The 20,744-nt window shown below is 29.5% G+C and overlaps 1 protein-coding gene across 1 annotated transcript in view; it reads right to left on the bottom strand.

The window, feature by feature from the left end:
* The window catches only part of LOC129962270 (cytochrome P450 4C1-like), a 39,940-nt gene that overhangs the window by 2,482 nt on the left and 16,714 nt on the right, over positions 1 to 20,744 (bottom strand). The window contains exons 5-12 of the mRNA XM_056076015.1: positions 19,512 to 19,597; positions 15,402 to 15,592; positions 14,160 to 14,229; positions 10,651 to 10,777; positions 8,217 to 8,402; positions 6,955 to 7,128; positions 5,579 to 5,645; positions 1,763 to 1,942 (exon numbers count right to left, since the gene is read on the bottom strand). Coding sequence (XP_055931990.1) covers positions 1,763 to 1,942; positions 5,579 to 5,645; positions 6,955 to 7,128; positions 8,217 to 8,402; positions 10,651 to 10,777; positions 14,160 to 14,229; positions 15,402 to 15,592; positions 19,512 to 19,597 — 1,081 coding nt within the window. The remainder of the gene's footprint in view (positions 1 to 1,762; positions 1,943 to 5,578; positions 5,646 to 6,954; positions 7,129 to 8,216; positions 8,403 to 10,650; positions 10,778 to 14,159; positions 14,230 to 15,401; positions 15,593 to 19,511; positions 19,598 to 20,744) is intronic.

The raw sequence follows: 20,744 nt of genomic DNA, 5'->3' as shown, positions 1-20,744 counted from the left end.
AATCATTAACTCCTATGTGTGCTGTACGGGGCTACTCACGGTGGGTGTACATGCGCTTACATGCACACCCACCGCTCCACACGTCTCCAGGGTCACACACACGGAACTGGACAAGTTCAAGTGGGAGCAGCTCGACACTCCACCCAACAGCCCGGACATGTCGCCCTGGGATTTTCATGTGCTTGGTCCAATGAAAAAGCACCTCAAATGAAAGCGCTTCAACTCGGACGGTGAACTCAAGAGCCTGTGAAAGACTGGATCTCGTCATGGCCACGGGAGTTCTTGGAACAAGGAATCTTTCGGCTCGTTAATCAATGGGATCATTGCTCAGGTCTATGGTGCGTACTTTGAATACAATCTTCGTTTATACCCCCAATGTCATTTCGTATTTTTTCATTTGAACACCCCCTTGTTAGAATTATTTTTAGATCACTTTATAATAAAAGAACCTCGTTTTCGTCATTAGTAGTAATTGCTTAACAGTTTGTTTGTTTTTTCATGACTATTTGGAACCATGAGATTACCTTCACAGTAAGAAGGATTTCGGAAAATATTTGAATAAAACATAATAGGTAATTCACAAAGAATTTTTTTCCATTTGTTTACATATTTTTAATTATTATCATAAATTAAATAGTAAAATTGAAATAGCTTGTTTGTTTTGAGCAAGGAATTATTTTATGGCGAGTTGGTGCAACCAGTTTAAAAAATAATCAATTATCGGCAAGGTTTCAAAAATTAGGAAGTTGATTCTTTATTATCCAAACTAAAAATATACAGGAAGAATTATTTTGTTCAAAAAATATATAGGAGGGATTATTTTGTACAAAAAATATACAGAAAGAATTAGTTTGTACAAAAAATATATAGGAGGAATTATTTTGTACAAAAAATATTTAGGAGGAATTATTTTGTTCACTACAAAAATGAAATTAAAATATTATATCACATAAAATCAATATTGTACAAGGTATTTTTTCTCCAAATTTATATTTTAGAAAGAAAGAACTGTAATAGAAGTAAATGAATTAAATAATACTTTAAAATAAATAAAATTTCCCATTTGAAAGAAATTATTTGGTTTGGTTTATCTTTAAGCACTTTTCATTAGAATATAATCTCATGTTTCCTAAATGCTATCATTAACGAAATCAACTCAATATGAAAATATTTCATCGTCTGGCAGACCCCTTCCTTTATTCTGATTTTTTAGAATACTTAATTCCTGTGAATTTTTAACAAAAACATATGGCTATTTAAGCGGGCAGGATTTGGTCACTAGTCTCAGTTATCTAAGAATTTTTTTAAAAATATATTCTCCTAAAAAAAGGCATTGAATCCTCTTAAAAAACGTACCACCCCTTTTTTTTAATAATTAATTGGAAAATTTCTGAAATTTTCCTTCAAAAGGAACGTTTAGAAATAAATTCTAGTAAACTATTATAATACAATATTTTTTATTGTGAACTTTTGAGTCACAAATCATTTAATTCAACTAGTTTAATTTTTCAGCTGTTGCAATATTCTTATGCAAGGATCTTTTTTTTATTGTTATAATACAGTATAGATTAATTCAGATATGTTTTTTATTCTTTCGAAAAAGGGTATCATAATATCTATTATAGCTATTTATTTTGTCAACTTTGAACTTCATTCAAGTAACTCTAAGCTTTATAGTAGCTACATGCTTCAAATGAGAAGCAAAGCGTTTTTTTATCTTGATTAAATCCCTCAGATTTAACTCATGCTTTTTTAAACTCACCAATGCAGTTGCGACGACCCGCTGAAAAAGGTATATAGGCGTATGGTTGACGGTTCAAGGAATTTTCAGGCTGAAATCTGTCTGGATCAAATACATCAGGATTTGGGTATATATCATCCCGTCTATGAAGGCTTATAATGTTACAGTGAACATGAGTTCCTTTTGGAATAAACATTCCGTCTACAAAAGAAAAAAATTAAAAAATTGTTAAATAAGTGAGTTAAGATTTATAAAGTTAATAAAAGTTATTCTTGAATTATTGGCTTAAGATGTTCTTCACAGCCGTAGAGTTTTTTAAAAAAATTTCATTTGTTTATGAACATTATTTTTTAAAAAAAAAAATACATTCTGGCGATAATTTTATTTAATGAGCTCATAATGGCATTTCAATAAAGAATTTTAAAAAAATGTGAGGAACTGTGCTTCAATAAAAGTTAAATTGCAAGAATAAAATGTTATTAACTGAAAATTAACGATCTGAAAAATTGCATTTATTTGTAATTTATTTTTTAAGATTATTGTATTTCTTAAAAACTTCTAGTTTTTAGCTAGAAACTACTGCATATTTTTATTTTTATTGTATTTTATTATTATTGTATTATTATTGTATTTTATTATTATTGTATTATTATTGTATTTTATTATTATTGTATTTTATTATTATTGTATTTTATTATTATTATTGTATTTTATTATTATTGTATTATTATTGTATTTTATTATTATTGTATTTTATTATTATTGTATTTATTATTACATTATTATTGTATTTTAATCACCAAGTAAAAATAGACGTAATAGTCTCCCCGAAGCTTTCTCGCATACTCTAAGAAATGTACTTGTATATTCTTAACCTGATTAATTTCTAACTGACAATTAATCGCTTGATCGAACACATACATAAAAATTCCCATTCGCTTAAGCACAAACATAAAAATCCTTCATAAAAAATAACTAGCTGAAGTAGTCACTGTCCACCTTTCTTATAGCCCATCTTGAGTCTGTCTCCTAAGTTCAGTGAAGAAAATGTAACATGAATTTTATATCATTTTAACTAACTGACTAACATTTTACTAACATCTAATACAAATCTACAATTCAGGAGTCCAGATCACTTATTGCATTTCACTTATCTATCTCGTTGCTTGTTTGAATCTTATTGCTCACAGACAAACTAGCATGATTCTCAAAATATATTTTTGGGATTCTGATTGTGTTTTCGAAAACATATATATATTATTATCGTAATTTTTTATATGAAGAAACAAACTATCAGTAATTCATATCCTAAGAATATAATTTTTATAATTATAATATTTATCAAATATATCAAATAAAAAATTACGATTCAATAAGAATTTTCTTTCTGAACATTTGTGTTAGTATTTTTAATTCTAGTTCTAATTGTATGTAACTTTTTATTCCAAGATAATATATTTAATAATTCTATTTTGAGTGCCATTCATTGTGGTTTTTAAATCTCACTTTTTACGATTTTTTTTTTTTTTTTACCTAGCAGAGAAATTTCCATGCAATCTTTTCAGCATTAAATTATACTAGTTAAGATCTATCTACTAAAATGATTTGTCAAAAGCAAAATAAAATTATTTACTTTCATAAATTTCCAGTTTTGGACAATGTGTTTTAAATATGCGTTTACACAAACAAAAAGTATTTAGTACCATTTCTCCAGTTATAAGACCTATCAAAATTTTGTTGTGTTTGAAAATCAAACAATATTTCATTTTTATAAAAATTTTCCTTCCTGAAAGCTATTAAATTAAACATAAAATTTTGTAATTTCATTTAAGGCCATCGATTTTTCTTACTGAAGTCGAAGAACATAGCAGACTTTTGCCCAGTCTGACGCAACTGCTGTACCATTAAAGCTATTCATTCTACTCTAAAAGCTTTTTTATAATCATGAAGTTTTACTTCTTTTTTTGAATTTAAATATTTCGCGAAAGGCAAGAATTTGCTTCTGTAACCCTAACTACTGATCATTTTTTTCTTTCTTGCATGAAAGTCTTCAATTTTTATTAGAAATTTCAAAAACATGATTTTATTTTGCATTCCAAAAGAAGAAATTTTTCTCCAGAATCTATGTTGAGGTTAAAAAAAGAATTCTGGAGAAAGTTTTAAGCCTGTGGCTTCATACTATCAAAATCCATAATTGGTCTCAGCTAAAAATTTGCTACGGTCTTGTTTTTTGAGCATGTGTTCAAAACCCGATTCCGCGGGTGAATCACAGTATATACGTGCAGAATATTTTATATGTGAAGAGGGTTAAGTGTATTCCCATTAGTGTTTTGTAATATTTTTGAGAAGGTGTTATTTGCTCATCGGTTATTCTCGTCAAAATTGCAAGGTCATCTGAAATTAACATTCAGAGAGTTACAGTATACCAATCTAGCTAAATATAGCTAAACTCAGTCTCAAATCCTCTGAGTCTGATGACTGATAACATCAAAAAGTAACAAGCACCTATACTGCTTTTAAAATTTATTTTGTGTATTGCTACAAAAAATTTCCAAAAATCTGCAAACTCAACGGGTCCGGTGCAAAAGATGCAGTGAAACAGTCCAATAAGCTCAAAGAAATACATTTATTGAACAACAGACCACAAACACAAAATTAACAAAATACAGCCAAATCTACACAAGAACATACTTACATTGAACAGCGGCACGCAAACAGTAAATCGGTTGTAAACAACCAGAATACCATAAAGCAATCAGAGAGAATTTACACAACAATTTACCCTCTCCAAAGTTTACTATTCTCCTTTGTGTGCTCATTTGAGCTAAACTCGAATACCAAATCATTACTACGAACGCAACTCTCGACTCAACATTGACTGTCTAATCAGCGCACGGCTCAATGCTGCCTTAATACGCGATTCAGGTCTAACTCACGGCTTTCTCACGGAAAGTTCTAGAAAGGACATTAAAAATCGTATCCTAATAAACGCATCTCCAAAATTCTTGTTTGTTCTGGAATCTCCAATTTTGTTATCAAAATCGCGAAATGGTCTCCAAGTTTGTCGCCAAAACAGAGGGGTCATCGATCTGTCATCCGTTAAGCATGCTTAAAAGCCATCTGTAAAACTATCTTTTTTACGATGAAACCAGCTGTGTGCTGAGAAGCCACATTGCAAATTTGAGACAATATATTCTCAACTGAAAAATAAGAAACGAAATTCAAATTTCTGAAAAATTATTCTTAAATCGCCGAATTATAGATGAAGATTTCAGATAAGCTCTTTTTTTATTTTTTCATTTAAGTGTTATTAATCAGAATAATCTTGGAATTATATTCAATTCATAAACTTCCATTCTTTAAGTTCCAACTAAAACTCTTTATTGCAAAGGAACGAAAAAAAAAAGTCAATAACAGTATGAGCATCAGCGGTGAACAAGCAAAGAAAGAATGAGCCGTGTTTTAAAAATGTCTTATTCTAAAGCATTTCGTGATGAGGATCGAACCAGGAGAGTGAAGTTCGGCTGTCAAACAAAGAAATTCGAAGTGAAATACATACATGTCCATACATCACAAATCTTTTTGAATAATGACATGAAATTTCGCTCAAGCCTGCTGTTAAAACTGATATTTGAGAACAATTTTAACTAAACAATTTTTTTACAAATCAGTTTAATGAAGAAAAATTTCAAAAATTTCTGACCATGGTTTAGAGTTTTAAGCCAAAAATAAGTGAAATGTAAAGTAAATAATAAAGATTTTGCATTCTAATTCAAAAAAATAACTATAATATTTTTTAATACCACATTTTTTTTTCTCAGACGAGGGAATACTTACTGTATTCAATGTCTTCGTCTAATATTCTACCAATAACCGGTAGTGATGGAAAGAGCCTTAGAGATTCCTGAAATTTAAAAATCTTCATTTCAATTAAGGTTTATAATTGATGAACCTCGGTTGAATTGAAATCAATGAGAATTTACTTAAAAGAATGGTTAAAGAGTAAAAAATTTTTAAGTAGCCATAAAAATATAATAGTGTCAAAATGCAAATGAATAAATGTTTTTAATTCTAAATTATCACAGATATTAATAGATATTAATTGATTCAGTAACTTTAATGTCTGGTAGATAATTAGGATAAAGTACAAATGCTTAATTTCTCTCCTTTTCTTACAATGAAATAACATTACACAATAAGTTTCAACATTTCGAAATTTAATCCATCAAAAAAATTTTAAATTGTAAAACACATTTAAAATCTATATTGAATTTAAGTCCAGTAAAAAAAACTAATGTAAAGTATAGTTGGTATATAGACTATTAGTTACAGGTAAACTGTTTGGCCAAAAAATATTTTTAAAAAATATATAATATTCTAATATAAAAGAAATGAATAAAAAAAATGTCAATTCAGAATTGTTTATGACAAAAATAAGTGTAAAAATACTTTAAAAACATATCTAAAAAAATTGATAAAACATTAATAGTTATATACACAGTTGATAAAAACCACTAAATGCAAATTCCTCTCACTCCACTTTTATCAGAAAAAATACATACATCATTAAGAAAAGATTAATATTTAGAATGACTGAAAAAAATTTTTGAGACAGCAAGAACCATGCTACATATTAACCCTAGAATGCATGATTTTTTTAAAAAAATATATGCATTTTGAACAACTATATATAATTAAGAAAATTAGTTTTTAAAAAAATATAAATTATTTTTTCGTAAAATTAAAATGTGCAAAACGGCTGCATTCTGAATTAAATAATATCCAAATGACGCAAATCTCATTATAATAATTCTGCAATAAGGTTAAAAGGCCCTTTTTACCAATACATTTTTATAATGCAAAAAAATGCTAGTATTTCTAATGGCAGATCTATTCATACTATAATCATCTTTATATTTTCCCAAGTTTCCAGTTTAAATCTAATTCTTGTAACACTATTGCCATATATCAATCTTTTCTAGAAATGTTTATCAAAAAAATATTTAAAAAAAGGATTTCGAAGCACTCATTGCACTTGAATAATCATGTGAAGTTTATAAATGGAATTAAAAACGTGTAGCCAAATGGCTACACTGAAGGGTAAATATTCAAGGAACTTAAAAACAAAATCTATCTTCTTCTTCACTAATATCTAACAATTTATAAAGCAAAATATTCATTTAAATATAAGAATACATTTTTTTAACACCAACCTTGACAATGCATTCGAGATATTTCATATTACAGGCATCGTCCATTGTGACGTGCCTTTCATAGTCGTCCCCAAAAATGGTATCGATCTCTTCGCGAGCTCTCTCTTGTATCTTTGGTTCGATGCCGATGTTATACAGAGTATAGGTTAATGCCATGGATATTGTATCATGACCCTAATTAGAAACGAAAAAAAATTCTTTATAAAATATCTTAAAGTTAACATTGTATAAAGCCTTAACTTAACCATTATTTCATAGAAGGGATATGATCATTAAAGAAGAAAGAGAAGAGCCTATAATGATTTCCGTAGAATTAGGAAATAGACAAAGATATCGTTTTGATATTGGTGATACATGTGGCTCAATCAAGGGTCCCAGTGCATGCCACGAGAAACATCCTAGACCATAATTCCACCTCGCCAAACTTTACTGTAATCACAATAAATTCTGGCAAAAGATTTTCTCCATGCTTACGCCAAACCCAGACTCTGCCATCCGACGGATAGAGATTGAACCTCATCACTCCGTGGAACCTATTTCACTCATCTACGACCCAGATTAGAAGTGGCTTGCACCATCTTAACAGAGCAACTCGTTTGGATTTTGTAATCAAAGGCTTATGGCCTGCACCACGACTATGGAATCCAAGCAAATTTGCTTCCTTGCAGATGGTATTTATCGAAACAACAATCCCGGATGCTTTTTGGAACTCCTGCTGTATGTAGATCACGGTTTAATACGTTTTATCCGAATTTCTTTGGAGAGCACTCGTCGGTTTCTATTTCAAAGTTTCTTATATCTACCTGATAGAAGCACATTCCGACAATCACCACTCACCTTCCATTTCTTATCATAAAAGACACTGTCGATTTTGGAATGTTTAAATTACTATATATGCTCCTTATGGAATGGCCATTTCTATGATATCCAACAATTACGCCTTTCTCAAAGTCAGACAGCCCCGAATTTCGTGGCATCTTCCATGTGACTAATGCCATTACTATTTCCTACATGATATTTAAATACAGAAGTGGCATAAATCAGAACCGTAGATATCCTCATTTGCATAGATGTCAAAATATTTGTTGTTAGAAAGTGTAATTTAAGAAACGATTTGAAAGTTTTATAACGTAGTATTTTTCAGGGTCAGTTTCACACTATCTCACTACTCAGATAAGAGCCAATTACTATTCATAAAATACATTTCAATATATTAGTTTCGGATATGCCTTACAAAAAAATAAGAGAAAAGATATACGTGCTGCAAACATAAAATTGGCCACTTCTTCCTGGATATCAGTTACCAAAATTTGTTGTTTCTCCAGATGCAAATCCAATAGCAAATCCAGTAAAGCCTTTCTCTTTTTCCTTTCAATCTCATTTTCTTTTTCCTTGTTTTGCACAGATTTTTGTTGGGACAGTCTTTCTTGTTTCTTTTGTCGAACAATCTGAAAAAATTAAAATCATATATATATATATATATATATATATATATATATATATATATATATATATATATATATATATATATATAAGCCCGTGTGTTGTGTGTGTGTGGAAACACCACAGAAATAGAATAATCTGTATTAATAGCACCTAAATAACGTTTGGCATGTAATACAGCTTCACTGAGAAACGAATCAGACAAATGCTAAATAATGTTTAGAAAAATATTATACCATTCTTAGAGATATTGTGAAAATTCCGAGGGAGATGCAGAAGAAGGATACTGATTCTGGAATAAATGCTCTAAAATAACTGTCCAATTATATTGAGTGAGGGAGACTGTACACACTAGGATAAAGGTGCTTCACTTTATCCTCGTGTTTATCAAATCACGATTGTATAAGTTTCGTTGCATGAATTAGAAGCCTTAACATCCTCGAAAAAAAAAGTTTGCAACAACTTCGTCAACTAAACTTCACCATATTTCTCTAGAGTGATCCTTTCTTTCAGAATTACGATTGGGTCAGCAGAAATTCATGACACGTCTTCCCATATCATGCCAGATTCACACCATTCCTCCTGACAGGTGGAAAAGAGACAGTCACGATCACGCGCTTTTACAGATGTCCTTCCAAAACGTACTAGAAGTAATATGGGGGGAAGTGTGAAAGATGATTCAACTGCCTTTCATTTATCAGTCAGATTTTGTGATTAAGCATTCTGTAGACAAATTTTGACATTAATGTCTGAGACAAGTGGTTAGGAATTGCTGCTGTACTTGAAATACTCTGTTTATGAAGGTGTCTTCTAATTGTAATCACTGACACAAGATAATCCAGATGGAACTTGAGCCCATGAGTCATTTTTGCTGCAGTTGTTCGCTTTTTAGACATTACAATCCTCTTCAATACCCGTATGTCTCTTTCACTGAGCTTTTCTTTCTACCAACTATTTTATTTTCCCACGCTTGTCTCGCAGCGCTGTGTATATGTTGTCATGAGTTTAAACACCGTGCCTCTAGAAACTTCTAAACGCTGGTATGTTTCAGTCATAGTTGCTACAGATAGTTGGGCTCTTACAATTTGGCCTCTTTGAAAGTCTGCCAGGTACTGGTATCTACATTTTCGACAAAAATCCAAGACACACACTCTTTCATTAAAGCTACTTCATACTATCATGATACATATTCTTATATTTAAAAAAATACTTACAGCTAGGACTATATTTTAATTCTTACGAATCCCATTCATAAATATCACTTTTATTCACAGATGTTATCATTATTTTTATAACCACTGTGCGTGTGTGTTATGTTAAAAATATCCAATTTCATTAGTTTACAAGTACAATTATTTCATTCAAAAATATCAATCGCATTAAGTCCTTTCTTTGAAAACTGATCAATAGTTTGCTTTATCAATTAAAGTTTGCATTTTTATTTCGGGTATCCATCATATTTTTATTGACACCAGGCAATACAACTAAATAGCAAAAGAAGATTCAAAAACAACAAAGACTATTCCTTTTCCCAGTCTCCCATATTTCTGTTGGCACTACGGTAGACCTGATGGTAAAATAATTCAGTAAGAAGATGTCAAATATTCAACACAGATTTCAGTATAGATACATAGTAATATGTTGATGCATGTTGATGCATCTTAGTCAAATATTAGCCCTTTTGTAAGAAAGGGTAGAAGATATCTGAGTCGATGTATGTAATGTCATTGTCATCTGATCACATAAAATAATTTTGACGCCCATAAAAATACTCTGTTTGGAACTTGGATATAAACTTAACTAGATCTAACTCATGCATCTGACCAAACTCACACAAGTAAGTCATGATCCTTGGTCACAATAATTTGTGATCCTATATTCTTAATAAATATTAAAGAATTCAGCTCATCCAAGTATGCCTGTTTGCCAAAAAAAGGTCAAGAAATGAAATGGGCATCGCTACTTTTATCAATTATAGAAGTATTTTCAGAGTTGAACAACATTTGTGTCATACATTATGAGAAATCATTTAACAGCCTGACTCAACCTTGTAAATTTTGTAAGTGACGCTAGTTAGAACAAAGAAAAATTTGCCATTCTGTAACTCACCAGACCATGTTTCAGTACTTGAAAAAAAATTAATTTTTATCCTAAAAAATAATATCAGTATATCATTGAAACAACAATGAAAAAATTATAGCTATTATATCTCAATCATTATCTGTAAAAAGATTTAAAATTATCACACTCTACCTTTTCCGTAAACTTATGCACAATTTCCACATATCTGCGGAATTCTCTTCCTGATCTTGTGAGGTTGAACAACGCATTCGACCATAACCAAGGATAGATGCTTTGCTGATTAAAAAATTCAGCTAATCTGCAAGCATAAGGGAATAATTTGAATCGATTCGCAAAACAATTATGGTTAAATAGTAAAAAAAAATGTACATTTAGATTTAAAATTTCTAATTATAGCAATATACAAGGTATCTGCTCTTGTCTTTGCCTCAAAGCTTATTTTCAAACTGTTTGAAATACACAAAAAGTTTTTATTAGAATAATTATATTTTATATTGTTTGAGTAAATAAATGTACACCGAAGAATCATTACATTATGACCAGCCACCATCTATAACGATGGGCTCACCCAAGAGCAAAACTAATGGACGTGCGCGGCTGATGTTGGAGAATAAAAAATGTCTATGCATTGTCTTTCCAAACATATCGGGATTAGCGAAAAAATGGGAAGCAGTTGATTTATCAGATTTCGATAAAGGTCAAATCGTTATGGCTCGGCGACTGGGAACATCAATATTAGAAACGTCGCGTTTAGTTGGCTATTCACATGTAGTTGTTGTGAGCACATATCGAAATGGTGCATGGATGGTGAAACGACAAGTCGCCGGCATACAATGTGTCGTCCACGGCGCATTGATTTCAGAGGAGAGCGGAGATTGCTATGCGTTATTTGCCGTGACCGAGGAGCTACAACAGCCGAAATCACCACAAGCTACAATAGTGGCAATCCAGACAGTGTTTTTCAACACATTGTGCGGCGTACATTGCTGCGTATGGGCCCTACTCAGCCGGAGGCCGATGCATGTCCTTGCACTGACGGCACGTCACTGCTATGGGCTAAGAAACATCGGAATTGGACATTAGAAGAATGGAAGAAGGCTACATGATCCGACGAATCACGTTTTCTGATCCATCACATCGACGGGCGCATACGAATACGCCGATTTCCAAAGGAAACTCAGACTCCCGGATGCACAGTTAGACGGAAATAAGCCGTTGGTGGGGGTATAATGGTTTGTGCAATGTTTTCATGGAGCACATTAGGACCCATGATCCCCACAGAACAATCCATGATGTGTGTACGCTACGTAAACATCGTTGCAGATCAGTTTCATCCATTCATGACAATAGAATTTCCTGCGGTTGATGGTGTTTACCAACAGAATAATGCACCATGTCATAACGGTCGAATCGTTAGGCAATAATTCGAGGAACATTCCAGTGACTTTCAAATCATGTCTTGACTTCCAAATTCACCTGACATTATTCCCATAGAGAATTTGTGTTCGCACCTGGAAAACCCAATTCGTGCTGCCAAGTTACCCCCTCTCAATGTGAGGTAATTGTAAAGCCATTTGGTGAGCGCTTGGTACGAGATACCTCGGATTGCCTATCAGCACCTTGTAAAGTCAATTTCACGTCGGGTGATGACAGTTTTGGATAAAGGTGGTCCTACATGTTATTAACAAGGCGGTCATAATGTAATGGCTCTTCGATGTATATTACAAATTATTATGACACAAAAAGTTTTACATAGTTCCCAGGTCTTAACAATCATATTTATTATAGTATTTTTGAGATTGTAAGATTTCAAACAAAAAAAAACAATTTTTTGCTACTTAAATTGATGAAATTATAAAGCATGGAAAATCTCTAAATTGGACGAATTTTTTTAATTAATTACGCGACATCGACAGATACATTCAAGGATCGTTTTCAAACAGAAATTATACATTGTTGTGTTATTAATTGTGTGAATTCTGAATTTTTTTCGAATTCTTTACACGAACTTTATTATATTACCAGTTTGAAAATATTTTTAGTATATAATTATATTTAATCAATCGTTTCTATAATTTTAATTTCTTAGTGCATTTTTCGTCGTATTTTATTTAAAGAAAACAACCTATAATATAAAGAATTTAAGCTCCAAAGACTTTGAATACTTTTCTGGTTAAATTTAGCAAAAAGCAGTTATACTTCGTATTTAAGATGACAAAACTTTTGGTATCAGTAAGGAAATTAAGAAGAGTAAACTACTCATAATGCAAACGATAGAAATGGAAATATTTATTTCTAAATGAAAACAATTCCTATTTATCGGAAATCAGCTATGAATAGCAAACAAAAATTTAAATACTTCTTCTATGATGCAAAATTTCAGCTCCTTATAATAATGAGTTATTCTTAATTTTTCTTGTTTGAATTTATTTGGAAAATTTATTTTTTAGTTGAGGGAATGCTTTTAAAATAAAAAAAAAGCATTAAAGAGTTTTTTTAATGTTATTTACAATTTATCTGAGTGACTGTACACCAGGACAGAAATAAATTGGAAAGTTACTCACATAATTGAAATCATGTGAATAACTTTCCAATTAAAAGTTACTCACATAATTGAAATCATGTGAGTAACTTTTAATGGTTAACAATAAGTTGTCACTCATTTCATGTCTTTGGAATCGTTAAAATGTAATTTCATTTTAAATATTAATTTATTTTGTAGTAAGAATTATTTAATTTCCCCTTCATATTTTTATTGTTTATTTATAAAATATTTTATTTTTCTATTACATTATGTACAAATTGAATATATTTTATGCTTTTATAAGGAATTTATAAATAAATAAAAAATAGCAAGTACATGTTTAATTTCCACCATATACTTTTATTTATCAAAATGTTTCTTGAATCAAATTCGTTTACAGCTCTTATTTAGGTTAAAAAGGTAAAACTCGAACGTTTTTCTCGAATGGCAGCAATAAAATGTAAATGAATTTCTATACAAACGCTATATTCAGACGGCTTTATCGAATGATTTTACAGCTGCACTTAACATTTTTCTAATTAATGGACTGCAAAGTATTATTAGAAAGGATCATTTGAAGTTCACAGTGTTTTTAAAAGCTTTATTCAATCAGAAGAAGCAAAGTAGGAAAGAAACCGAGAAATAGGAGTTAATCAGACAATTTAATCAAGCAAGAAAATAAGTTTAATGTTCACCGTATGGGCAATTGATACAACTTTATAAAAATTGTTGACCATATATTTCAAACTATTACCACAAAAAAACGAGTTTTGCATTGTATTAAAATCAAAATAATTATCTTTTTAATGCCTTTTAAAAACTGAATATACAAACTATAAAAATATTTTTAATATGATGAAATTGAATTCATCCATCAAAACATTCAATTAGGATTTTTTAAAAATTGTTTCCGTTTAATATTAACTCAGAGAAGGATTTCCACTTTCGTCTTTATCATGATGAATTAATTTTCTTTTTAATTTTCACGCTCTTTAATTCCTAATATACTGAATTAAATTCCTGCTTTTCATTCTTATCAAATAACAAAATGATTTTTTTGAAAAAAAAGGGCATTCTATATTCATTCTTTTGCAGGCAAAAACGTCAATATTCTAGGCGAAAAAGATAAGCAAGAATTAATAAGTCTTTCTCTTACTTGTGAATAGCTGACACATATTCTATGTTCTCTCCTTTTTGTGCACCAATCTGGGTACCCATTATGGATTCTGAAAAAGTACCGTATGCTGCATATAAGCACACATGTGCAAAGAAAATGGTGAATGTGATCTATTCATCCAATTTTTTTGTATGTATAGTTTAAAATTTATTCCTGAAAACACATCTTGCAGATTTTCTGCACCATTATTTTTTATTTTTTTTTATTTTTACAAAGCATTCTTTATTTTTAATAATATTGAAACTCCTACATTAAATAAGCTCTAGAAACGCCCATCAATGAATTCGAAACTTTAAAATAATCTTTCTTCGGATGAATGAGTGCTTAAATTTTTTATCCTATTAAGAATGCCATTATTGTTTTCTCCTATATGAAATATAGAGAAAATACTGCAATTATCAAAAAAATTTGAACTTGAGATTTTGATATATCTCCACTTTTTAGATTTAAGTTAGTTCAAACAACTTAATTTTCGCCTAATATCTGTCTGTTGCCTGATTGGTATTTCTTAGAATGCGCTAAATCGAAAACACTTTGAGAGAGAGAGACTGATAAAATTCAATATATGTCATTTCACCAATTTTGTAAATTTTTGTCAAATTTTGAGCAAAATTCATGCAAAAGACTTCTGTCTGTCCGGCCGTCCAAATATAATTTATCATAATAAATCCGAAACGAAAAGAGATATATATATATAAGATTTGGTACATAGATTTAGCGTCTAAATTGTAAATACAAATCAAATTACGAACTTTTCTGGTTGAAATTTCACAAGAAGGTAAACGCGATCATTCAAAAATGAAAGGGCTTAAATGTATAAAATTTGGTATACAAATTTGTAATAAAATAATAATTTGTAATAAATTTGTAATTTGTAACATTTGTACTTACGTAATAAATGTTGGTTTAATCGATTAAGAAAATTGCGTCTAAACCACAAATTCGATTTTCTCATTTATCAACCACATGCCAGTGATGAATTTTCAAGTATGACACTATAGAATTCAGTAAAAATGCTAAATTTTCGCGAAACATCAGTATTTCATAAGTATGAATTATCAAAGTCATGTACGATGCTCATGGCCTTATCCAAGATACAATTTAATATACCTTTATTAGACACCAAGGTAATACTTTTATTAGAGAATATGCGAGAAAGTTTTGGGAGGAATATCTCGATGGTTTTAAATGAAAATAAAAGAATCTATATTATATACTTACCACAAATAATATCTAAAGTGCACAATGTGATGAGCGGTAATATGTCTACATAATCTTTATGCTGGAGTAACTGAATCTTTTTTGCAAGAAACAAAGCCTGGTCGTTGAAAGTTGGCAAAAAGTCTTCTAAAATTCGGAAGTGGAAAGTCTGAGCCAGTAACTTACGTCTGGTTGTCCATTTAGAGCCAGAGCTGTAAGAAATATCCGAAAACTTTTAATAATGCTCAACAAGGATTCATGCTTTCATTAACTGGTTCTTTTTGCTAAGTATCAAACAAATAAAAAGAATTTTCAGTGACTTTTTTTTGTTTCATAATTTATAAAAATTGTTGGTATTTTAGAGTAGTAAATATATGTATGTATACTTATACTAAAGATTAAAATCTCCTTATTTAAATAAGGAACTCTATAATATATATACACTGAATTGAGTAGAATCTAATTTATTTTAGAAAAATATTCAAATTTCACTGAAATTTATTTATAATGCAGCTTCCATTTTCTCTGATTAATAAGAATAAAAATATAGGACTGATTTTTTAGCATACATTTTTATTAAAATTTTCATTCCATATACTGGATGATAAAAGATTTTATCAGATCCTTATTTTAAGAAAATGGCCACTATAAATGAATTGTACAGATAAACTAAAAAATAAAATTCCCATGATATATAATGCCGTAAAAAGTAAAGGTAACTTCTATACCTATAAAGGAATATTAAAAAAAGATAAAGCTGTCTTCCCTTTACTATGTCAAAAGAAGCTGGAGCATAAAAAAGTGTATCCCATTTTCTTAAAGCCCTGATCTTAATTACTTACCATTGTGTTTCCAATTATAATCTAAGACACAATACGTTCACAAAACTCAATTGCAATTTTGTTCATGTTTTATGCTGTCAAAACCAGAAAACATCATCATTTATTTGTGAAATGATCGTATTTTTATGTTTTGTGATTGATATTTAATAAGGACATATAAAATATTTCAGTGTGTGTGTGTGTGTGTATGCGTGTTATCTGTCATTGCTTTTTAAAGTAATATAAATCATTCTATATTTTCTATCATAGTTTCTGTGTCTTATTAAAATAAATTAGATTTTTATAATTATAGTATTATTTTTTTTTTAATTTAATTAATCGTATAAAGATTGCAATGCTTTGAATTTAGTAATTTTAAATTGAAAATAGTTTTCTATTTAATTTAAATTCAATATAATTATGTAAAGATCGGAAGTTTGGATTCCATTCCATTTTTTTTTAAATCTTATCTGAAAATCTATTATTTTTAGTTTCCCAAATAGTTGTTATTTTAATGGCAATCAAACGAGATATTAGAAACTTTTTAGAAGAATATAACATCTTTAAATAGAATAGCAAACAATGCGACGAGAAGTCATATTGTTTGATATTTGAATTTTTCATTATTTAATTTATCAATACTTTCTCATATATTTCCTATTCATTTTTGTTTCATAGCAGTAACTATCTACTGTATATTAATTTTAAATATTTTCAGAATGAATTTCTTGACAATTTTTTCAATTTCGTTGCAATTGTATCTATTTTGAATTATTGCAACATATTTATTTTCCTGTCATGCCTTACCGTTTGCCATGAAATGCATGAAAAATACATAAACAGCATTTATGATAAATCAATACAAAACAATCAATTACTCAAATTGACTCTAGGCCAGCAAATATTTATGATAAAATTAGATGATTGAATAAATAGTAAATGATTTGCTGCATTTTGAATTTCAAATCCTAATAATTTATCATACGATCTATGTACAATATTTTATAGAAAATGAACCAAGCATTTGTATGACGAGGAATAGATGGAACATTATATATCTTTTTGATTTTTAAAAAGTAGTAGTTTTGAATCTCCCACCCTATGTCAATAAAAATTATAAGATTTCAACCTAAAATTATACATAATTGAGATATTAACTAACTCTTGTTTTATTCTTTAATTTTTGTTTTAATAACCAACGATTAATAATGACATTCCTGGCAAAGATTGTTTGATTCTTATGTATAACTACTCTACGCTCACATGGTTGAAAAATATTTCTCTCCAGTCGCCAAAAACTATCCAACGTATTGCATCCAAAGTTGAGACTTTAACAAAACTAAATCAAAAAATATCCTTCTTGTGGGTACCTGGTCATTCAAATTTAATCTGGAACAAGCTTGAAGATCACTTAGCCAGGGAAGTTACACAAAATACACCTTGTATTGAATAGATCTCTCCTGAAGATATTATTTCAAGCCTCAAGAAAGAGACGCATCAGATCACAATCAATAATTATAGAAACAGTAAATATTCCATTTTCTTAGGTGACATCCCTAGCATTGTAGCACTGTCTTCCTGGTCCAAAATTCGAAGGGAAGATTTTGTCTTGGCCAGACTAATCAGCATAACAACTATAAAACTAGGACTATTGAATCGGTTTAACCTTCAAAATGATCCCCTTTGTCACGAATGTAATAGCATTAATGATACTGAACACATAATTCTCTCGTGCAAAAAGTATATATTTTATAGAGACAAATTGTGAACTTTTCTTCAGTTAGATAAACAAGATATGTCCTTCAAAAATGTTCTGGGTAAAATAACTGCAAATAAGACCAATCTGCAAGTTTCTCTTCAAGTGATGAAGCATTTCAATATCTATTAACTGTATTGACCACATTCTGTTGATACTTTTTTTTTGGGGGGGGGGACTCTTTTATCACCATTCCGTGTTGCGGGAACTGTCTGCCTTTTTGTACCTCTTCTTTTCACTGGAACTTTAGAATCTCGAATATGAACAGAATCACATCATCGGAACTACTTTGTTACTGTTAACTGACTGAAACTTCAGAGGATAACAGCCATTGTTGCTATAAATTCCAATTCCCTACTTCTTTCAAGTTTCAATGATGACAGTTAATGATGTTTGAATAATGATAGTATTGGCAATTTATCATCATTCAAACTGCTAAGTATGATTTATTAAATTTCAGCCAAAAAGTCATTAAAAATTATATAAAATTGCAATAATTATCCTTTAATATTAAAAATTCCTTGAGTAAGTTAATTGTTATGCAATTTCTAAACTATAATTTTTAATCAATATCATTTTAAATAAACATTTTAAAGATAATCTTTTTTTTATATTTTATTTAGCAATCACCAACTGTAGTAATGGGGCTAAACGACAATCTCTTTTTGATATGCATGCCTTGTAAAAACATTGGATGAGATAAAGCTAATTGCAATGAGCCAGAAAAAAGTCATAATGTTTTATGAAGAATTTTGCACTTTTTATACTTATGGAAGAAAGTTTGGATACAGGATAAACAAAAAATTATTTAATGACTTTCAATAAGCCCTGTTAACTGTTAAATGAGTTGTTTTAAAAAATATCAAGATTTTTTTTCAATTAGTCTACGATATGTATACATATAAAGATTCGGAAATTACTCGATTGTGGAAATACCTTAGGTTAATTCAAATGTTAATTTAATTCTGATTGCAGTAATATTTCTCAGAAACAAATAAGAAATAGCTGAGTTCGTTTTTTGTCCTTTTAATTAATAATGGCAATTCTTTGTATGATTAAAATAGGTAATATTTTATTATCTCCATTTCCTATATTTCTAAAGGGCACTGTGAAAATAAATTTTCAATTAACCACCACTATTCCACTTCAAAAATCTTTTGACATTTCCTTTTTACTCTACAAAGAAACAGTTTTGAAATTCCAGGTATACGAACATACATTGAAGTAGCTTAGTAACTTAAGTTGTACATATATAAATTGTAGTCATTATAATTATTTAATAAATTTTATTATAACTTTTACACATATTTATTAATTCTTCTTTTCCTGCTAGAATGAATCCAAATGCTTAAAATTTACAGCTCAAAAACTCCACTAATAATTGAACAAGAAATCACGATGAGTTATTTAAAAAGTCTTTTAAAAGTTTTGTTATGTCACAAGTTTGAGAAATCTCCATGTTTTTTTTTATCAAGAATATATATATATATATATATTTTATATATAAATGCTCTAAATCACGTGAAAAACAAATAAATGAGTTTACTTTCTTACCTCATAATAAGACCTGATCCAAATATTCTTTTTAAAAATGCATATTCGAATGATTTTTCTAAAGATGTGGTACTACCAAGAACAATCTGGAAAAAATTAGGCATATATAATTATATTTAGTTATTACTCAAATATTACGCATATACATATTGGAGTTACCAAAAGTATTTAAATTTTTCTAGGGTGATTTTCATAAGATTTTGTTCGAAAACAATTGTTTGAAAAAAGTAGTAGCTTCTTATAATATCTAACATTAAATAAAACTTTATATCTAATGATTGATCTTTCTGAGATCAAAGAAAGTCAAATAATACTTTGTTGTCTATTTCATGAATATAAGCATGATCTTTTAGATATATGCTATAATATAGAAACTCCCAACATACATTTAGTGTAAGCATTTAATTTATAAATAAAAGAGATATTTTCGTGCTAATATATAAATATGAAACAAATTTTACTTCATACATAATTATATTCAAATATATTTGAATTATAAATAACAATAACTACAAATTTCTGAAGAATTTAATTATGCATTATAAAAAAAAAGACAGTACAATTATGACCATGAATAAATGTAATTACAGTTTGTGCAGATAAAACTACAAAACCACATCAAAAGTGACGTAAACATATAGCATTATTAAATAAAGGTATTATTTTTTAAAAAATACTTAAATATAAATTAATATTTTTTTAAATAAAGGCATATTTGTACTGCAATATCAATTAAAAATAAAGTACATGCTCACTTGTGCAATTGAATAAAACATGTTCCACTCGTACAGTTTGTATGAATTTTAATATTGTTACGGAAATATTTAGCTATACTCGATGAGTTCACAGTAGTGGGTGTATGGTGACAACAGGCCGCAATAACAAATGACGACGTTTATTAATATAGTGGCCAGAATACATAGTAAACAATAAAGCAACCAGGAAATACACAAGCAATAAACAGCAGCACTTCTAACAATCAGCAAAATGTTAAAAACACAACAATGAAAAGCAGTTCGAAGCGCATTCAACTATTAACTAGAGTTGAACTCAAATGAACTCAAAACAACAGACAAAGATCTCATAAGATCATCTTAAATCGCGTCCTAATGGACCTATCGTCATTCTCGAAGATCCTAGTATCGCTCCTTTTGTCGCCAAATGTCTAAAATATCACCCAGCTTGACGCCAAGCCAGGGGGTTATGGATGCGACATCTGATCAGCATCCATTA

This window comes from Argiope bruennichi, chromosome 2, assembly GCF_947563725.1.
Source record: "Argiope bruennichi chromosome 2, qqArgBrue1.1, whole genome shotgun sequence".
Classification (NCBI taxonomy): domain Eukaryota; kingdom Metazoa; phylum Arthropoda; class Arachnida; order Araneae; family Araneidae; genus Argiope; species Argiope bruennichi.
This window is presented reverse-complemented; position numbering and strand designations above follow the sequence as displayed.